The sequence below is a fragment of the Bufo gargarizans genome, chromosome 3 (genome assembly GCF_014858855.1).
Source record: "Bufo gargarizans isolate SCDJY-AF-19 chromosome 3, ASM1485885v1, whole genome shotgun sequence".
NCBI classification, from domain to species: domain Eukaryota; kingdom Metazoa; phylum Chordata; class Amphibia; order Anura; family Bufonidae; genus Bufo; species Bufo gargarizans.
In genome coordinates, this window is record NC_058082.1 from 544541776 (window position 1) to 544558490 (window position 16715).

Genomic DNA, 16715 nt, shown 5'->3' on the forward strand with positions numbered 1-16715 from the left:
TGAAGGCAAAAGGGGGTCCAACACCGTATTAGTATGGTGTTCCTAATAATTCTTTAGGTGAGTGTATTACATAGGACTGCAGGTGACATCTACCACATTCTCTGTACTGACAGAATTATATGTGATGTTACATAGAACTGCAGGTGACATCTACTACATTCTCTGTACTCACAGAGTTATCTGTGTTGTTACACAGGACTGCAGGTAACATCTCCCCCTTACCCCACTTCCTCCACATTGCTATGTTCAGCATATTAATTTGCATAGGACTGCAGGTAAAATCTCTCCCTTTCCCAGCTTCCCCCACATTGCTGTGTTCAGCATATTAATTTGCACTGTAATTTAGGCAATGAATGATTAGTGGGGGTCCTCTGCCCCCGTTATCACTGTAAAGAAGACATGGCACTCCTATGAGTTCTGCATTTCTTCATCCATTTGGCTGTGCCTCTGCTTTTTTTCACTTAAACAGGACAAGATGCATTTTTGAGCACAGGCGTCCTGTATGGGGGACCATTGTGTCTGTGACAACAAAAAAGGGAGTGCATGACTTGTAAGAAGGTGTAGCTCCTTTTACTATGGTGATTGGTGGGGGGGATGTAGAGTTCAGACCCCCAAGATTAGTATTGATAGCCTACAACAGGGATCAGCCACCTCTGGCTCTCCAGCTGTTCTGAAACTACAACTCACAGAATCCACCTTTCAATTCTATGGGAGTTACAAGAACAGTTGAGTTAGTGACCGTGCATGGTGGATACAAAGAATGGTGTGAAAAGGGAAAAACATCCAGTATGCGGCCGTCCTGTGGGCGAAAATGCCTTGTTGATGCTAGAGGTCAGAGGAGAATGGGCCGACTAATTCAAGCTGATAGAAGAGCAACGTTGACTGAAATAACCACTTGTTACAACCGAGGTATGCAGCAAAGCATTTGTGAAGCCACAACACGCACAACCTTGAGGCGGATGGGCTACAACAGCAGAAGGCCCCACCGGGTACCACTCACCTCCACTACAAATACGAAAAAGAGGCTACAATTTGCACGAGCTCACCAAAATTGGACTGTTGAAGACTGGAAAAATGTTGCCTGGTCTGATGAGTCTCGATTTCTGTTGAGACATTCAAATGGTAGAGTCCGAATTTGGCGTAAACAGAATGAGAACATGTATCCATCATGCCTTGTTACCACTGTGCAGGCTGGTGGTGGTGGTGTAATGGTGTGGGGGATGTTTTCTGGGCACATGTTAGGCCCCTTAGTGCCAATTGGCCAGCGTTTAAATGCCACGGGCTACCTGAGCATTGTTTCTGACCATGTCCATCCCTTCATGACCACCATGTACCCATCCTCTGATGGCTACCTCCAGCAGGATAATGCACCATGTCACAAAGCTTGAATCATTTCAAATTGGTTTCTTGAACATGACAATGAGTTCACTGTACTAAAATGGCCCCCACAGTCACCAGATCTCAACCCAATAGAGCATCTTTGGGATGTGGTGGAACGGGAGCTTCGTGCCCTGTGCATCCCTCAAATCTCCATCAACTGCAAGATGCTATCCTATCAATATGGGCCAACATTTCTAAAGAATGCTATCAGCACCTTGTGGAATCAATGCCACGTAGAATTAAGGCAGTTCTGAAGGCAAAAGGGGGTCCAACACCGTATTAGTATGGTGTTCCTAATAATTCTTTAGGTGAGTGTGTATAATAAGATGTATAACATATCAAACGTACATAAATAATTCTAATGCTAGGACATGTCTGAAATACATTTGTCTTGGTTTGATACAAATGGATAACATGAGAAAAGAGAACATCTGCATCAGAGGAGACATCACTGCATGTAAGAGGTATATCGTACTGTTTGTAATGCTTACGGCTCATGCACACAAATGTGCCGTGTTTTGCGGTCCGCAAATTGCAGATCTGCAAGACATGGATGCCGGCAATGTGCGTTGCGCAAATTTGTGGAACAGAAAAGGCGACTCATGATAGAAATGCCTATTATTGTCAGCAAACTGGACAAGAATAGGAAATGTTCTTTTTATTTTCCGGGGCCATGGAACGGAAGCGGACAGCAAACAAAGTGCTGTCCACATCTTCTGCGGCTCCATTGAAGTGAAAGGGTCCAAATCTGAGCCTCAAAACATGCAGCCTGGATGTGGACCCAAACAACGGTCGTGCGCAGGAACCCTTAATTCAAATATACCGTTAACAGTAGGGCTGGGGTAGGGGCTGGATTGAGAATTTGGTAAGGTGGAGACACTATTTCAATTTTTACCACAGGCAGCAAAAAGCTAAAATCTGCCCCAGCCACAACTTTTGACCTGTATCTGCAGATTCGGGAGAGCAAAATCAGTATCTAAATGATGGGGGTAGTTGTCATTGTGATGCTAATGTCCAGGTGAGGATCTCTCACTATTGTTATGTGGACAATCACACGTCTCTGTGAATGTGGTAGACGATACACAAGGCGCGGCCTCATCTACACATCCCGGTGTGGTAATGTTTTTGTTTTGTTGAAACTTTTGTCTATTTGCATTTTTCTCATTGACAACAGTTTTTTTTATATCTATCAGGTGACATGCTCTTGTAAATACTTAAGGATATAGCCTAGTTTGATGATTAAACAACAAAATCCTACAGTTTTTCATCTTCATATTACAGAGGAGCAACGGTTACATATCTGTGGAACTTAGCTTTTTTGATTCCACTTAATTTGCAATAAATCTTCTATAGACAATTATAAAAAAAGAAACACATGCAAAAATAAATAAAAGATGCCATAGCCCTCCGCCAACCCACTCAGAGAGAAATGAGGAGGAAAAAAACTATTAAAATATTTCCCCAACCATTTCAACATTAATAATAATAAAAATAATAAAAAATAATCTGATTCCCCATGATCTTCATAGTACTGCAAAGTATATTTACCACAATACTCTGAAACCTGGTTGATCCGTTTTATCTTTTTTTTTTATTACCCTTTTAAAGAGTCTTTAGGCCTAAAATATTGCTAGCTTTGTTCTTTTTATACCACTACTACCCCCAATGGTAGTATTAAAGGACTTACATAAAATCACTACAAAGAATGCACCAAAATGATACGCAAACTGACAATACTAGCTAATTCCTCAGGCCGATGTTAAAAGCTGAGAACTTTTCCAATATCTTCCAGTCAGGAACATATCGGAGCCCCTCATGCACCACGTCACAGTGTCTCAGCAAGCATGGGGTCCTACCACTCAACTGCCCGTGGTGTGTGAACAGGGTCTGAACAGTGCTAGAAACCCACTCGCAGCCAGACTCTCACAAGCCTCCATAGTGGTATCACCAATGCACTGTGAGGTAGGATAAAGCTATGAACCGCACCCACAACAGACCATGTGACACAGAAGCTACCAGGTGCAAAAGAATGTTAACAACAAATTAAAGTGGCACATTCCATACACATAAAGACAAAAAACTCAAAAGCATTTTCACCCATTTAGGCCACTTTTTTCAGTGAGTTTATTAAAGGACTTATCCAGGTAAATGTAATGATTAGTATTGAGCGAATCAAAGTATCTGAAGTGGATTTTAATCCGAATTTCAGGAACATTTCCTTGTGCTTTGTGGTAATGAGACTCAAATGTAATGAGTCAGTTTTCATTGAAATGTTACATAGTTAATACAGTTGAAAAAAGACATAAGTCCATCAAGTTCAACCAAGGGATCTGTGGGGACGCAAATCCCTGAAGGAAGTGAGACCCAGATTTCTACATGTTTTCATAAGCATTAAAGTATAACTGTCATATATTTTTTTTTTGGAGTATTGGATTGTGGTAATTAATATCACCTTGGTGGCCCTATTTAAAATTTTCACTGTGTATTCAATTACCCCTTAATTCCACAGTTTATTCCCTGTACTGCCTACTTTTACCTGTGCTTAAAATAGGGTTGCTATGCATGGTCCGTCTGTCTGTTGCTAGGCATGGTCCGTCTATGTGTTGAAGGACGGAGGACGCAGAAGCAGGCTCACAATACTGACAGCCAGGGACTGTAAGTAAATGAGTAAAGCCAGGTCCTCCCCAGCAGCTGATAACAGTGCCTTGGCTGTGTGCACTTCTCCCTGTCCCTGCGCTTGGCAGACGCTCCCTCACTCAGCAGAGCTGGAGAAGGCAGAGCTGGAGCAGCGCAGACCAGGGAAGGGAGATCTCCCGTCTGCTCAGTGTATAAATGAAAGCAACATGTGGTAAGAGGACCCCTTTGTGCTGCAGGAGATTAACCCTTTAGGGGGAGGGCTCTGGTTACTGACAATTTTGGGGGGCTATTGTTACTGGCTAGTGAGAGCAGGCGGGATTAGCCTCAGGGTGAGGGCAGTGGCGGCCATCTTAACGGAATAGTTAAATTGCAGTTTTATGCAGACTGGTTGCTAAGGGCTGAATCTTATTAAATATGGGGTAAGTCAGTCTAATAGTAACTGATTCTGGAATATCATGTTATTAGTAACTACATATATGAAAATTGAAATTAGGGTCTAATTGTGACAGTTATCCTTTAATGTAATTTGCTTTCAAGAATTCATCTAAACCCTTTTTAACACTGTCCACTGTTCCTGCTGTGACCACGTCCTGATGAAGTCTATTCCACAGATTCACAGTTCTTACAGTAAAGAAGCTTTGACGCTTCTGGAGACTGAACTTTTTCTTCTTGTCGGAGGCAGTGTCCCCTTATCTTTTGAAGGCATTTTACATTGAACAGTTTTTCATCGTATTTTTTGTATGGTCCTTTTATATAAACTTGTGTAGGTTAATCATGTCCCCCCTTAGATGTCTCTTCTGAAGACTAAATAAATTTAATTATTTAAATCTTTCTTCATAACCAAGACCCTCCATGCCCCTTTTCAGTTTAGTCGCTCTCCTCTGTACTTTTTCCAGCTGCAGGGCATCCTTTAGACTGGTGCCCAGAACTGAACTGCATATTCCAGATGAGGCCGCACCAATACTTTGTAAAGGGTTAATATTACATCCCTGCCCCGCGAGTCCATGCCTCATTTAATGCATGACAATATCCTGGTGAACTTAGAAGCAGCTGATTGACATTGTGCTGTTATTTAATCAACCATCTACAAGGACACCCAAATCCTTCTCTATAAGTGACTCTCCCAGTGTTACATCCCCTTTGTAAAGATAAAAATAGGGAGAATAGGGTACCACATGGGTGGTATCAGTTGTTTTAGGATAAGGTTAATTGTTGTACTAACAATGAGAATTTTAGTGTCAACTATGAGAGTGCTATGCGATCGTATGCGATAAATTTGGATATGATCGCATAGTATTCGATCAGATGCGATTAGTCTGGATTAGTCCAGATATGTTTCTAATATTTATTTAATTAGTAATCGGGTGACCCTGTGGAGGTCTTCTGTTGCGATATGTATTTTATGAATGTATTTTATGTACCTTATTGAGTTTTATTTTTGTATTGAGCCGTAAGGTCTATGATGATTTTAAGGAGGTGTGGTGGCTTATCACCGGCAGGTATATAAAGACCGCCTCTAGGTAGGCAGAGTAGATACCCCTGACAAAGCTTCCTAAAGCGAAACCCGGGTTGGGTGAATGACATGTACATACTGCTTGTTACCATACCCATCTTGTCAGTACAATAAATGCCTTGCAGTTGGAACTTTTGTGATTGTACTTCACTATCTGCGGCACCTTATTTTCTCATAAGGTTCCCAAGAGAAAGGTGAATCTGTGTGAACTGACCGCTTACCCATGTTCACGAAATTTCTGTGAGATTTGGAAGAGAGGATTTTTCAGCTGATGAGGGTGTAAAATGAGTGTGCTTCTTCTTGACGCTATCATCAACCTGTAAGGCTGAGTTCATACTTGAGTTATTTGGTCAGTTTTGACCCCGTGACTGACCAAATAAGTGTAGTGTGCAGTGATTCCGAGAGTGAAGCCTGTCATCTTCATGTCATACGAACTTACAATGTTATTTCACTACCAAAGCAGACTCCCTTCTTTGGGCAGTCCCTACTTATTAGAATATATTATTATATATATTGGATATTATTTTATTTTTGGAATTATATTATCAATTAATTTAGGACTTATACACACGACCGTATGTATTTTGTGGTCCGCAAAAATCACATCCACAAAAAATATGCATTTACTGTAAACAGCTGGCCCCTTATAGAACAGTACTAACCTTGTCCGTAATGCACACCGAGTACCTTCCGTTTTTTTGCTGACCCAATGAAATGAATGGTTCCGCATACGGTTCGGAAAAAAAAAATGGAATGGACACGGAAAGAAAATAAGTTCATGTGCATGAGGCCTTATTTCGTTCAGGCCATAAGGAGTAAGTGTGTTTAACTGGTAAATCCAGTAAATTTCTCGTTTTTGAAGGAGATAAAATCTATTATACGGGTTGGGTGGTATGAAATCTATCGGGGTGATTTTGATGGGGTGTTAGCACAGTTCCTGGATAGACTATGTTTGACGTATTGTTTTTGTATGTTATGTCGATGCTGGTTTAGGCGGCAGTGTAGTGCTTGGGTTGTGCATCCTATGTATTGTAAACCACAGTGACATTCGATCATGTAGATGACATATGAAGATTGGCATCTTAGATGGTGTTTGATATTAAAAGAGGTTTTGTTCGTGTTTGAAGAGAAGGTCGTTTTGTTGTGTGTGATGATTATACAGCAGAGACAACGTGAAGTGTTGCACTTGTAGCTTCCCACTTTGCTAGTGGTTCTTAGGGCGTGTCCCCTCTTATGATGTTTTAGTTTGCTTGGTGCCAATAGATTTCTGATGGTCGGGGCATGTCTGTATGTGATTCTGGGTCTACTTGGAGGGTGTTTTTTAAAATATACATCTTGTATTAGGATGTGCCAATGTTTTTGTAGGACCTGCAGGATGGTAGAGTTTGATGTGCTGAATTGTGTAATAAAAAAGAGGTTTTTCAGGGTTCCTTTGTGCTAGGTTTCAAGCATTCTGCTTGTGTTAGTTGTAGGCGCTTTTTGTATGCATCTTGTATAATATTATTGGGGTATTGTTTTTCTTTGAATATTTTTTATTGTATACTTGCTTGTGTGACGAAATCGGTATCATTGGTGGAGCTGCGTCTGATATTTTTGTATTGACTATAGGAAATGTTTTTAAGCCATTTTTTGTGATGGAAACTTGTGTATTGGATGGAACTGTTTGTTTCCACTGTTCTAAAGAAGGTTTTTGTGATAAGTTAAAGAAAATAGAGTTTGGCGTCACTCAATATCGGGCAACAATCAGACAACAACATAGATCTGAAAATATTATTTTATATTCGCAACATGTTGCATAAAAATCACAATAAAATACAATAAAATTACAATGAAATTATAATATATAACCATATAAAAACATATAGAGCGTGATCCCCTCTAAAAGCGCTAATTAGTCTGTCTGGCTTTAATGTGCGGTTTCCCTGATAGCCACCAGGGTAAAGCCAAGGGAACAGTTGCGTTGTAAAAGAGTCACAATGAGTTTTTTGTATTGATACAATATTGCTTGGGAGTTTAAATGTACTTTACCACTCCTATGGGTTGGATTTCCTGTAAGATGCAGTCGCTCTGTGAGCTACGTGGAAATGTAAGTCCGATCTCTTTAGATTAAAACACCCGGCTGTTTGACGATGATCTTTGTTACTTTGGCCTTCCAGGACCTGCTTGTGGCGTCCCACGTGGTGCTACTGGATAGGTCACGTGACTTTCGATTCCAGGCGGGGTTTTCAAATCTGTTCAGTATCCGATCATAGATGTTAAATGCTTCCTTTTCTTGTCCCTCACTGTCTGCAAACCAAACGCGTTTCGGGGTACAGCAGCCCCTTCCTCAGTGGTACCACTGAGGAAGGGGCTGCTGTACCCCGAAACGCGTTTGGTTTGCAGACAGTGAGGGACAAGAAAAGGAAGCATTTAACATCTATGATCGGATACTGAACAGATTTGAAAACCCCGCCTGGAATCGAAAGTCACGTGACCTATCCAGTAGCACCACGTGGGACGCCACAAGCAGGTCCTGGAAGGCCAAAGTAACAAAGATCATCGTCAAACAGCCGGGTGTTTTAATCTAAAGAGATCGGACTTACATTTCCACGTAGCTCACAGAGCGACTGCATCTTACAGGAAATCCAACCCATAGGAGTGGTAAAGTACATTTAAACTCCCAAGCAATATTGTATCAATACAAAAAACTCATTGTGACTCTTTTACAACGCAACTGTTCCCTTGGCTTTACCCTGGTGGCTATCAGGGAAACCGCACATTAAAGCCAGACAGACTAATTAGCGCTTTTAGAGGGGATCACGTTCTATATGTTTTTATATGGTTATATATTATAATTTCATTGTAATTTTATTGTATTTTATTGTGATTTTTATGCAACATGTTGCGAATATAAAATAATATTTTCAGATCTATGTTGTTGTCTGATTGTTGCCCGATATTGAGTGACGCCAAACTCTATTTTCTTTAACTGTATTTTATCAGCAATAGGGAGTGCTGTGTGGTAGAGCACCTACTCCATAGGTTAACAGTGAGTGAGCCGCCAAATCCTTTTGTTTTTGTGATAAGTGTTGTTCTGGTTAGTAATGACAATGTTCATTATATTTTTTGGGCACTTGCACTTTAGACCTTTTTTTATCTATTTATCACAGTGCCTTGTTAATCATGGGACGTGGCTTTTGTGGCTTTTAAATGATTTATGCAATTATGTAATCACTCATATATTTCTCTTTTTTTTATTTTCACATAAGTATATATTATATTGCGTCATCAAACCTGGCTTAATCTGCCTTAACGTCCTACTTCCTTATATTGGTCCACTATTGGAATGTATTTTTGTTACATGGATGTACTTTTATTTTAGAGATCTTCCCATTTCTTGTTGTTTGTGATCATGTGAGGGGGCTGGTCATGTGATTTGTTGTCACGTGTCGGTTATTCAGCATTGTATTTTGGTCTATTGACCTGCCTATGGGGATGGTCACCTGATCATGACTGGCCATCACGTGTTTGAATGCGTCACATGGGCCGAGTCACGATCTCGATTACCTGACTGGCCAACGGATGTTCGTCGTGCACCTCTGGCCCTATAGGGATGACGATTCTTCCCATTACTTGTTGTTCGTGATCATATGAGGGGGCTGGTTGTGTGATTTTTTTTGTCACGTGCCGGTTATTCAGCATTGTATTTTGGTCTATTGAGCTGCCTATGGGGATGGTCACCTGATCATGACTGGCCATCACGTGTTTGAACTCGTCACATGGGCCGAGTCACGCTCTCGATCACCTGACTGGCCAACAGATGTTCGTCGTGCACCTCTGGTCCTATAGGGATGACGATTCTCACAGGTGTGCGAGTGAATGGTCATTTTTTCAAATTTTTTTATTATTGTGATTTTCATCAGGTGAACTATGTATTTTAAAAAGAGTACACTTGCAAGGAGAGCCGCGTGCCCAGAGAAAGGTATCGCCAAAAGGTGCGTCTGGGTGTGTGGTTCTCCTGAGGTGATCTCCCTACTATGGGTATGTGATACTGTGAGCGTTACTCCATATCAGGGATATACTTATTTATACATTTTTACATATGCACTTTAACATTTCTGCTTTGATAGGGACAATTTATCTATGCACTGCTATAAGAAAAGTGGGAGCACCAACCAGAACATGGGTGCAGGGTCCAAGATAGGGTAACGGCAATACCCAATGGTACAGGAAAAGAAGAAGTAGGACTGCACTCCAGAATAGTGATAAAAAACTGTGGTTTATTCACCCATATTATGGCAAGTCTTGCGACGTTTCGGCTCACAAGAGCCTTTCTCAAGTCTCAAGCTTGTGAGCCGAAACGTCGCAAGACTTGCCATAATATGGGTGAATAAACCACCGTTTTTTATCACTATTCTGGGGTGCAGTCCTACTTCTTCTTTTCCTATATATATATATATATATATATATATATATATATATTTGTATGATATAGTTGGTTATGTTACCAATTTGCCTCTGGGACACTTTACTGATATACTCCCCTCTTGTTATTGATGGGGATCATTTACCAATGTATTTTCACATATATATTCATATAATTTAGTTGGTTACCCTACCATTTGTGTCCTTTTTTGGTATATTGCATCCATATGACCCCTTGTTGTTTCCCTCATATATGTACTTTGATATAATTTCCTCAGGAGTCGACCGCACTTTATTTTCTTGATGTATTATGTCTCTTTTTATTATGTCATATATGTGTATTTAATAAAGAATATTTATGATTTGGAGCCTGTTTAGTCTCAGTCTATCTTGTATAGGTATATTAGTAATGAAATTGTCTAGGAATCGTCTCTTTGCTGAATTTTGGGGTAAAGGTGATGCCCCAATCAGTGAGGTTGAGGCTACTACAAAAATCAAGAGCAGATTTTTTTGTCTCCATTCCTAATAATTAACAGTTTATCTATGTATCTTCCGAAGTGGAGAATCTTATTTTTGTGTGTCTGGTGGCCCCAGATGTGTAACTCCTCAAAAAATTGTTGTTATATATAAAGTAGTTGTTCTCTAGGATAAATCGAAGGCCTCTCAATAGGAATTCTATCTGTGATGATCTGAGGGATTTATCCTTAGAGAGAGTGTTTCTTACACTGGCGAATCCCTAGTTCATGATGTATATTAGAGTAAATAGCGGTCACATCGAGTGTGAGGAGAACATAATCAGGTAGCCACTCTATTGTCTGTAATTCGCAGGATAAGTTGACTGGAATTGTGTAAATATCTTGGTAATTGACTTATGGCTGTAGGAATAGGTCAAGGTATTGTGATAAGTTGCTAGTGGAATATTTTGTATTTGAAACTATTGGATTTCCAGGTGGGTGTGTTGTATTTTTGTGTATTTTGGGTAAGTGGTAGAAATATGGGGTGCATGGTGTTTTCGGTGCTTTTTTTATTTTTTATTTATGTACTGGTTAGCATAGGCTTGTTTTACTAGTTTGTTCAGTTTTTTGGTTACTTCTGGGAAAGGGTCCCCCGTGAGTTTTTCGAAATAACAGGTGGGACACAGGGACTGAGGATATTTTCGGCTTCTCATTCATAATCATGGACATCCGGTATCACAATTCCTTTGCCTTTGTCAGCAGAGCGCATAATTATATCGGCATTATTTTTTAGGTTATTAAGTGCTGCTTGTTCCGTTCTGTTCAACTTTCCTATATAGTTTAGGGTATTTATATTATTTGTTTTTGTCTTTAGTTCCTGTAATATTAGTTTGAAAAAAGTAGGGATAATGTGCCCCTGACTCTGTAGGGGAAAAAATTGGACTCGGGTCTAACATCAATATGTTTATATGTCGGGCTAGTTGGATTATTTGGATTGTTATCTATGGTCTTGTTGTGAACATTCTTGGTTTGTTCTACTTCAGAGTGTCTTTTAATGGTTAGATTTTTCCAAAATGTTTGTACATCTAGGTATAGTTCCAGCGGATTTACCCTTTTGTGGGGGCAGAAAGATAGACCCTTTTTTTCGGGGTTTATTTTCATGGGCTGTGAGTTTGTATGTGGATAGATTAAAGATCTTAATAGTAAATTGGATGTTAGCGCCCGGGGTTGATATGAAGGTAGTGGAGCTTATTGGTGTTTTTCTAATTTTTGGTATCTGTGTGCCTCCTCTTTTTCCTCGTGGTCTATTTTTCTTTTTCCAGGTGTCGGCTTGTAGTAGTGTGTTTAGTTTGGGATGAGGAGTTTTTTGGTTGATAGGGGTTGCGTATTGCCGGTAGTGGCTGAACATAAAAAAAGGCCCTAGGGTGCAGGAGGCTGAGCTGGTATTATCCACAATGATGGTAGGAGCTATAGCGATGGATAGGTGAGGGATGAGGACTGGTAGGTGAGGGGATGAGGTGTGTCCTTGAGGTGGTGTATTATAGGATTTATTTGGGGCTTGCCCTCTCTGATACGATTTTTTTTATTTTATTTTTTGTGTTACATCCCCTAGGCACATATGAAGCACAGAGATTATTACTAACAAGATGCATAACTTTACATTTATCCACATTGAACCTCACTTGTCAAGTTTATGCCCATTTATTCAAGAGTGTTCAAGTCAGCTTGTAGTTTATGGACATCTTCCATAGACTGTACAGTACTACATATCTTAGTGTCATCTGCAAAAATAGAAATGGTGTTATTAATACTGTCCTCGATATAATTAATAAATAAATTAAATAGAGGACCCAGGACTACACCACTCATAACCCGGGACCATTCTGTGTAGGAATCATTGACCATAAGTCTCTGGACACTATCCTTTAGCAGGTTTTCAATCCAATTACAAACTATACTTTCCAAGTCTATAGACCTTACTTTACCTATAAAACATCCATGAGGGACAAAATCAAAAGCCTTTGCAAAATTCAGAAACACTACATTCACAGCCGCCCCTCTGTCCAGGCTACTACTCGCCTCATAAAAACAAATCAGGTTAGTCTGTCAACTTCTGCCCTTGGTAAACCCATGTTGCTTGTCACTTATAATCATATTTACATGTTATTATTTACTGGTCTATAATTACCTGTGGAGGACCTAGATCCTTTTTAGAATATGGGCCCCACATTTGCCTTGCGCCAATTTCTTGGCACTGTACCTGTACCTAGAGAATCTTTAAAAATTATAAACAGGAGCACAGCAATGACTGAACTGAGCTCTTTATGAACTCTTGGGTGTGATCCATCTGGACCCGGAGCCTTGTTCACATTTACCTTATTTAACTTATCTTGGACCATATCTACAGTTAGCCAATTGAGAATATTACTGGATGTACTAACAGCCCAAGCCCCAAATCATATCAGTTACAACCTAAAAGTAGCAGCCTGACACCCTTAATATAAACAAATACTTGTGTAACGTTGTCACATAGGTATTTCCCTCTGAGGCCCCATGTACACAACCATGTCAGTTTTTCGGTCTGCAAACCACCGATCCACAAAACATTTATACCAGCCTTGTGCACAGTGTGGACATATTAACTTCACTAGGTCATTGATCAGCATAAGACGGTGAAGAATAGGACCTTCGTTCACCCGTAAATAGAAACTTTTATATATGTGTATTATAGATGGAGAGTTATGTGGTTGTAGGTCTGGTTGGAATGTACAATTTACACCGATTCTCATATGAAAAGGTCTCAAAGTATCCCAGGAATCTCTTACAGATGCTAAATAGGAGTGTGAACAATAGGTCTTTACAATGTGTAAATACAATGTGTAAATGAAGGACCATCTCAGGAGGCTAGAAAATGCTAAACTGGTTGATGAGGAGAAGGCACCATTATTCTGCCATTGTATATGGTAACGAGGGAAGTCATATCTGATCATCCTAAGTTTCACTGATTATGAAGGTGGGACTGGGCGTCTCCTGGGGGAAGAGGAGGACCCAAGCATGTCTCAGAAAGCTGGAAGTTACCAAGAGTATTAACTTGGATCACTGACTTGCTGAGGAGAAGACACTGACTGGAGATCAAGTCCTGAGTGTGTGGAGGGTCTATGTCTGGTAAGTGTCACTGAACTGTCTGTAAGTGGAAGGAATTATAAGATATTGTAATCTGTGCTGTATATAAGGACAATGTGTCTGTCTGTAATGTCTCTTGTGTATGTCTCCATGTAGATCTCCATATAACTCCCATCATAACTGGACACTGATTTTCCACCTTTTACAATACACATTTTCTACAGTTCTTCTTGTAATTCATTTCTTGCCCTGAACCTTAGACTCAGACCCAGTAAGAGGGAGGGAATTCTTACAATGAGAATAACTCTTTCTTGGAGGTTCAGTGATGGCAGCAGTGACTGGTGATTGTCCGCACAGTAGTGTATAAGTAATTGTACACGTAGTGTCCATACATGTGATAGTATTTACCTGTAATTGTGCAGGGAACACGGACAATCACCGATCCTGACTGCCATCACTGGACCGCTCCAAAGCATCAATAATAGGAGGAAATAAGATTTCTGACAGGGGGAATCTTTAATTGGTGTCTGATTTATCGATACGTTATTTTCATTGTATATACTTTTATTTCCTGCACCTCTATAGATATCTGTACATAGTAATATAATAACGGTCTCTATACAGAAAGCAGTCAGTACAGTATATAGTAAATATCACCCCAAAGTCAGCTATTACACACAAGCTTAGAAGTGTCATAAAGCCGTCTTAACTGACTTAAATGAGAAATCAGACTTTTGTGATTTTCTTATAAGAAATATGTGTCAAAGCCTAACTTCTCCACCTGGGTTCATGTGCCAGTTTCTAGGGGCTGTTGGGATCCATGTACCAATCTGTAACTCCACATCTCCCACAATTAAACAAAAGGATTCAGAATTCTAAAATATTACTTTATTATAAATGCATTACCAGATTCCTCTCATTATTTATAATGGTAGTGTCATGGTGTGGTTTACTGTGACATGGGTTGCCATGTTTCCTCACATTGGTTGCTCTGGTGTACTGGCTGCAGTGAAAGTCATGTATAAGGAAGGATGAGCAAATCGACTTCGGGTGAAACATCCGAAATCGATTTGCATTAAACTTTGTTCTAATACTGTACAGAGCATTGGCTCAGATGAGCCAAAGTTATTGCTTCGTGAAGTCTAGCAAGGCTTCGCGTAATAACTTCATAAATTAATTTGTACTGTAAAAAAACATTTCTTGAACTCGAGGAAAAAGAGAACCTTTTATCTTATAATTTTTTTTTTCTCCAGGTGAAGACTGGATAAAAGGCTCCCAAGGTCATCTTATTCTATCTCCTTCTTATGAAATAGAAGGTAATCAATCACAAATTAGCAATAATAGAACCGGGCATATTCTGGGTGAGATGTCTGCAAATTCTGAATATGGGAAAGATTTCGAAAATAATGCAAATCTTTCTGTGCACAAAGAGATTCATAATGATGAACGGTCATGTTCTGAAAGAGAGAAAACTTTTAATGAAATATCAAGTGTTACTAAAAATCAAAGAAATCACACGCGAAAGAAGCCATATTCATGTTCAGAATGTGGGAAGTGTCTTTGTCAGAAATCACATCTTGTTGAACATCAAAAAAGTCACACAGGGGAGAAGCCATTTTCATGTTCGGAATGTGGGGAATGTTTTAGTCATAAATTATGTCTTGTAAAACATCTGAGAATTCACACAGGGGAGAAGCCATTTTCAAGCCCTGAATGTGGGAAATGTTTTAATGATAAATCAAATCTTGTGCTGCATCAGAGAATTCACACAGGGGAGAAACCATATCAATGTCCTGAATATGAGATTTTTTTTACTGATAAATCAAATTATAATAGACATCAGAAAGTTCATACAGGAGAGAAACCATATCCATGTCCTGAATGTGAGAAATGTTTTACTGATCAATCAAGTTATAATAAACATCAGAAAGTTCATACAGGAGATAAACCATTTATATGTCCTGAATGTAAGAAATGCTTTAATCGGAAAGATCATCTTAAAACACATCTGAGAACTCATACAGGAGAGAAGCCCTATTCATGTCCTGAATGTGGAAAGTGTTTTAGTATAAAATCAAGTCTTGAGGTGCATCAGAGAATTCACACAGGGGAGAAGCCATTTTCATGTCCAGAATGTGAGAAATGTTTTAGTAGCAAATCACATCTTATTAAACATCAGAAAACTCACACAGGGGAGAAGCCATTTTCATGCCCTGAATGTGGGAAATGTTTTAATTATAAATATAATCTTGTGCAGCATCAGAGAATTCACACAGGGGAAAAGCCATTTTCATGTCCAGAATGTGAGAAATGTTTTAGTAGCAAATCAAATCTTATTAAACATCAGAAAACTCACACAGGGGAGAAACCATTTCCATGTCCTGAATGTGAGAAATGTTTTACTGATAAATCAAGTTATAATAAACATCAGAAAGTTCATACAGGAGATAAACCATTTATATGTCCTGAATGTGAGAAGTGCTTTATTCGGAAAGCTCTTCTTAAAACACATCTGAGAACTCATACAGGAGAGAAGCCCTATTCATGTCCTGAATGCGAAAAGTGTTTTAGTATAAAATCAAGTCTTGAGCTGCATCAGAGAATTCACACAGGGGAGAACCAATTTTCATGTACCGAATGTGAGAAATGTTTTAGTAAGAAATCTAATCTTATTCAACATCAGAGAACTCACACAGGAGAGAACCCATTTTCATGCTCAGAATGTGGAAAGTTGTTTAGTGTGAAATCAAGTTTTGTGAGACACCTGAAAATTCACACAGGAGAGAACCCATTTTCATGCTCAGAATGTGGAAAGTTGTTTTGTGTGAAATCAAGTTTTGTGAGACACCTGAAAATTCACACAGGAGAGAAACCATTTTCATGCACTGAATGTGGAAAGTGTTTTAGTGAGAAATCAAGTCTTGAGGTGCATCAGAGAATTCACACAGGGGAGAAGCCATTTTCATGTCCCAAATGTGAGAAATGTTTTAATAACAAATCAAATATTATTCAACATCAGAAAACTCACACAAAAGAGAAGCCATTTTCATGCTCAGAATGTGGGAAGTGGTTTAGTGTGAAATCATATTTTGTGAGACACCTTAAAATTCACACAGGAGAGAAACCATTTTCATGCACTGAATGTGGAAAGTGTTTTAGTGAGAAATCAAGTCTTAAGGTGCATCAGAGAATTCACACAGGGG

General features: G+C 39.5%; 1 protein-coding gene across 1 annotated transcript in view; it reads left to right on the forward strand.

Moving 5' to 3' along the window:
• The window catches only part of LOC122931757 (oocyte zinc finger protein XlCOF6-like), a gene marked incomplete at its 3' end in the record, with an annotated part of 52036 nt that extends 35574 nt beyond the window's left edge, over positions 1-16462 (forward strand). Inside the window, exons 3-4 of the mRNA XM_044285818.1 lie at positions 15125-15207; positions 15349-16462. Of these exons, the coding sequence (XP_044141753.1) occupies positions 15125-15207; positions 15349-16462 (1197 nt within the window). The remainder of the gene's footprint in view (positions 1-15124; positions 15208-15348) is intronic.
• Positions 16463-16715: the final 253 nt, after the last annotated feature.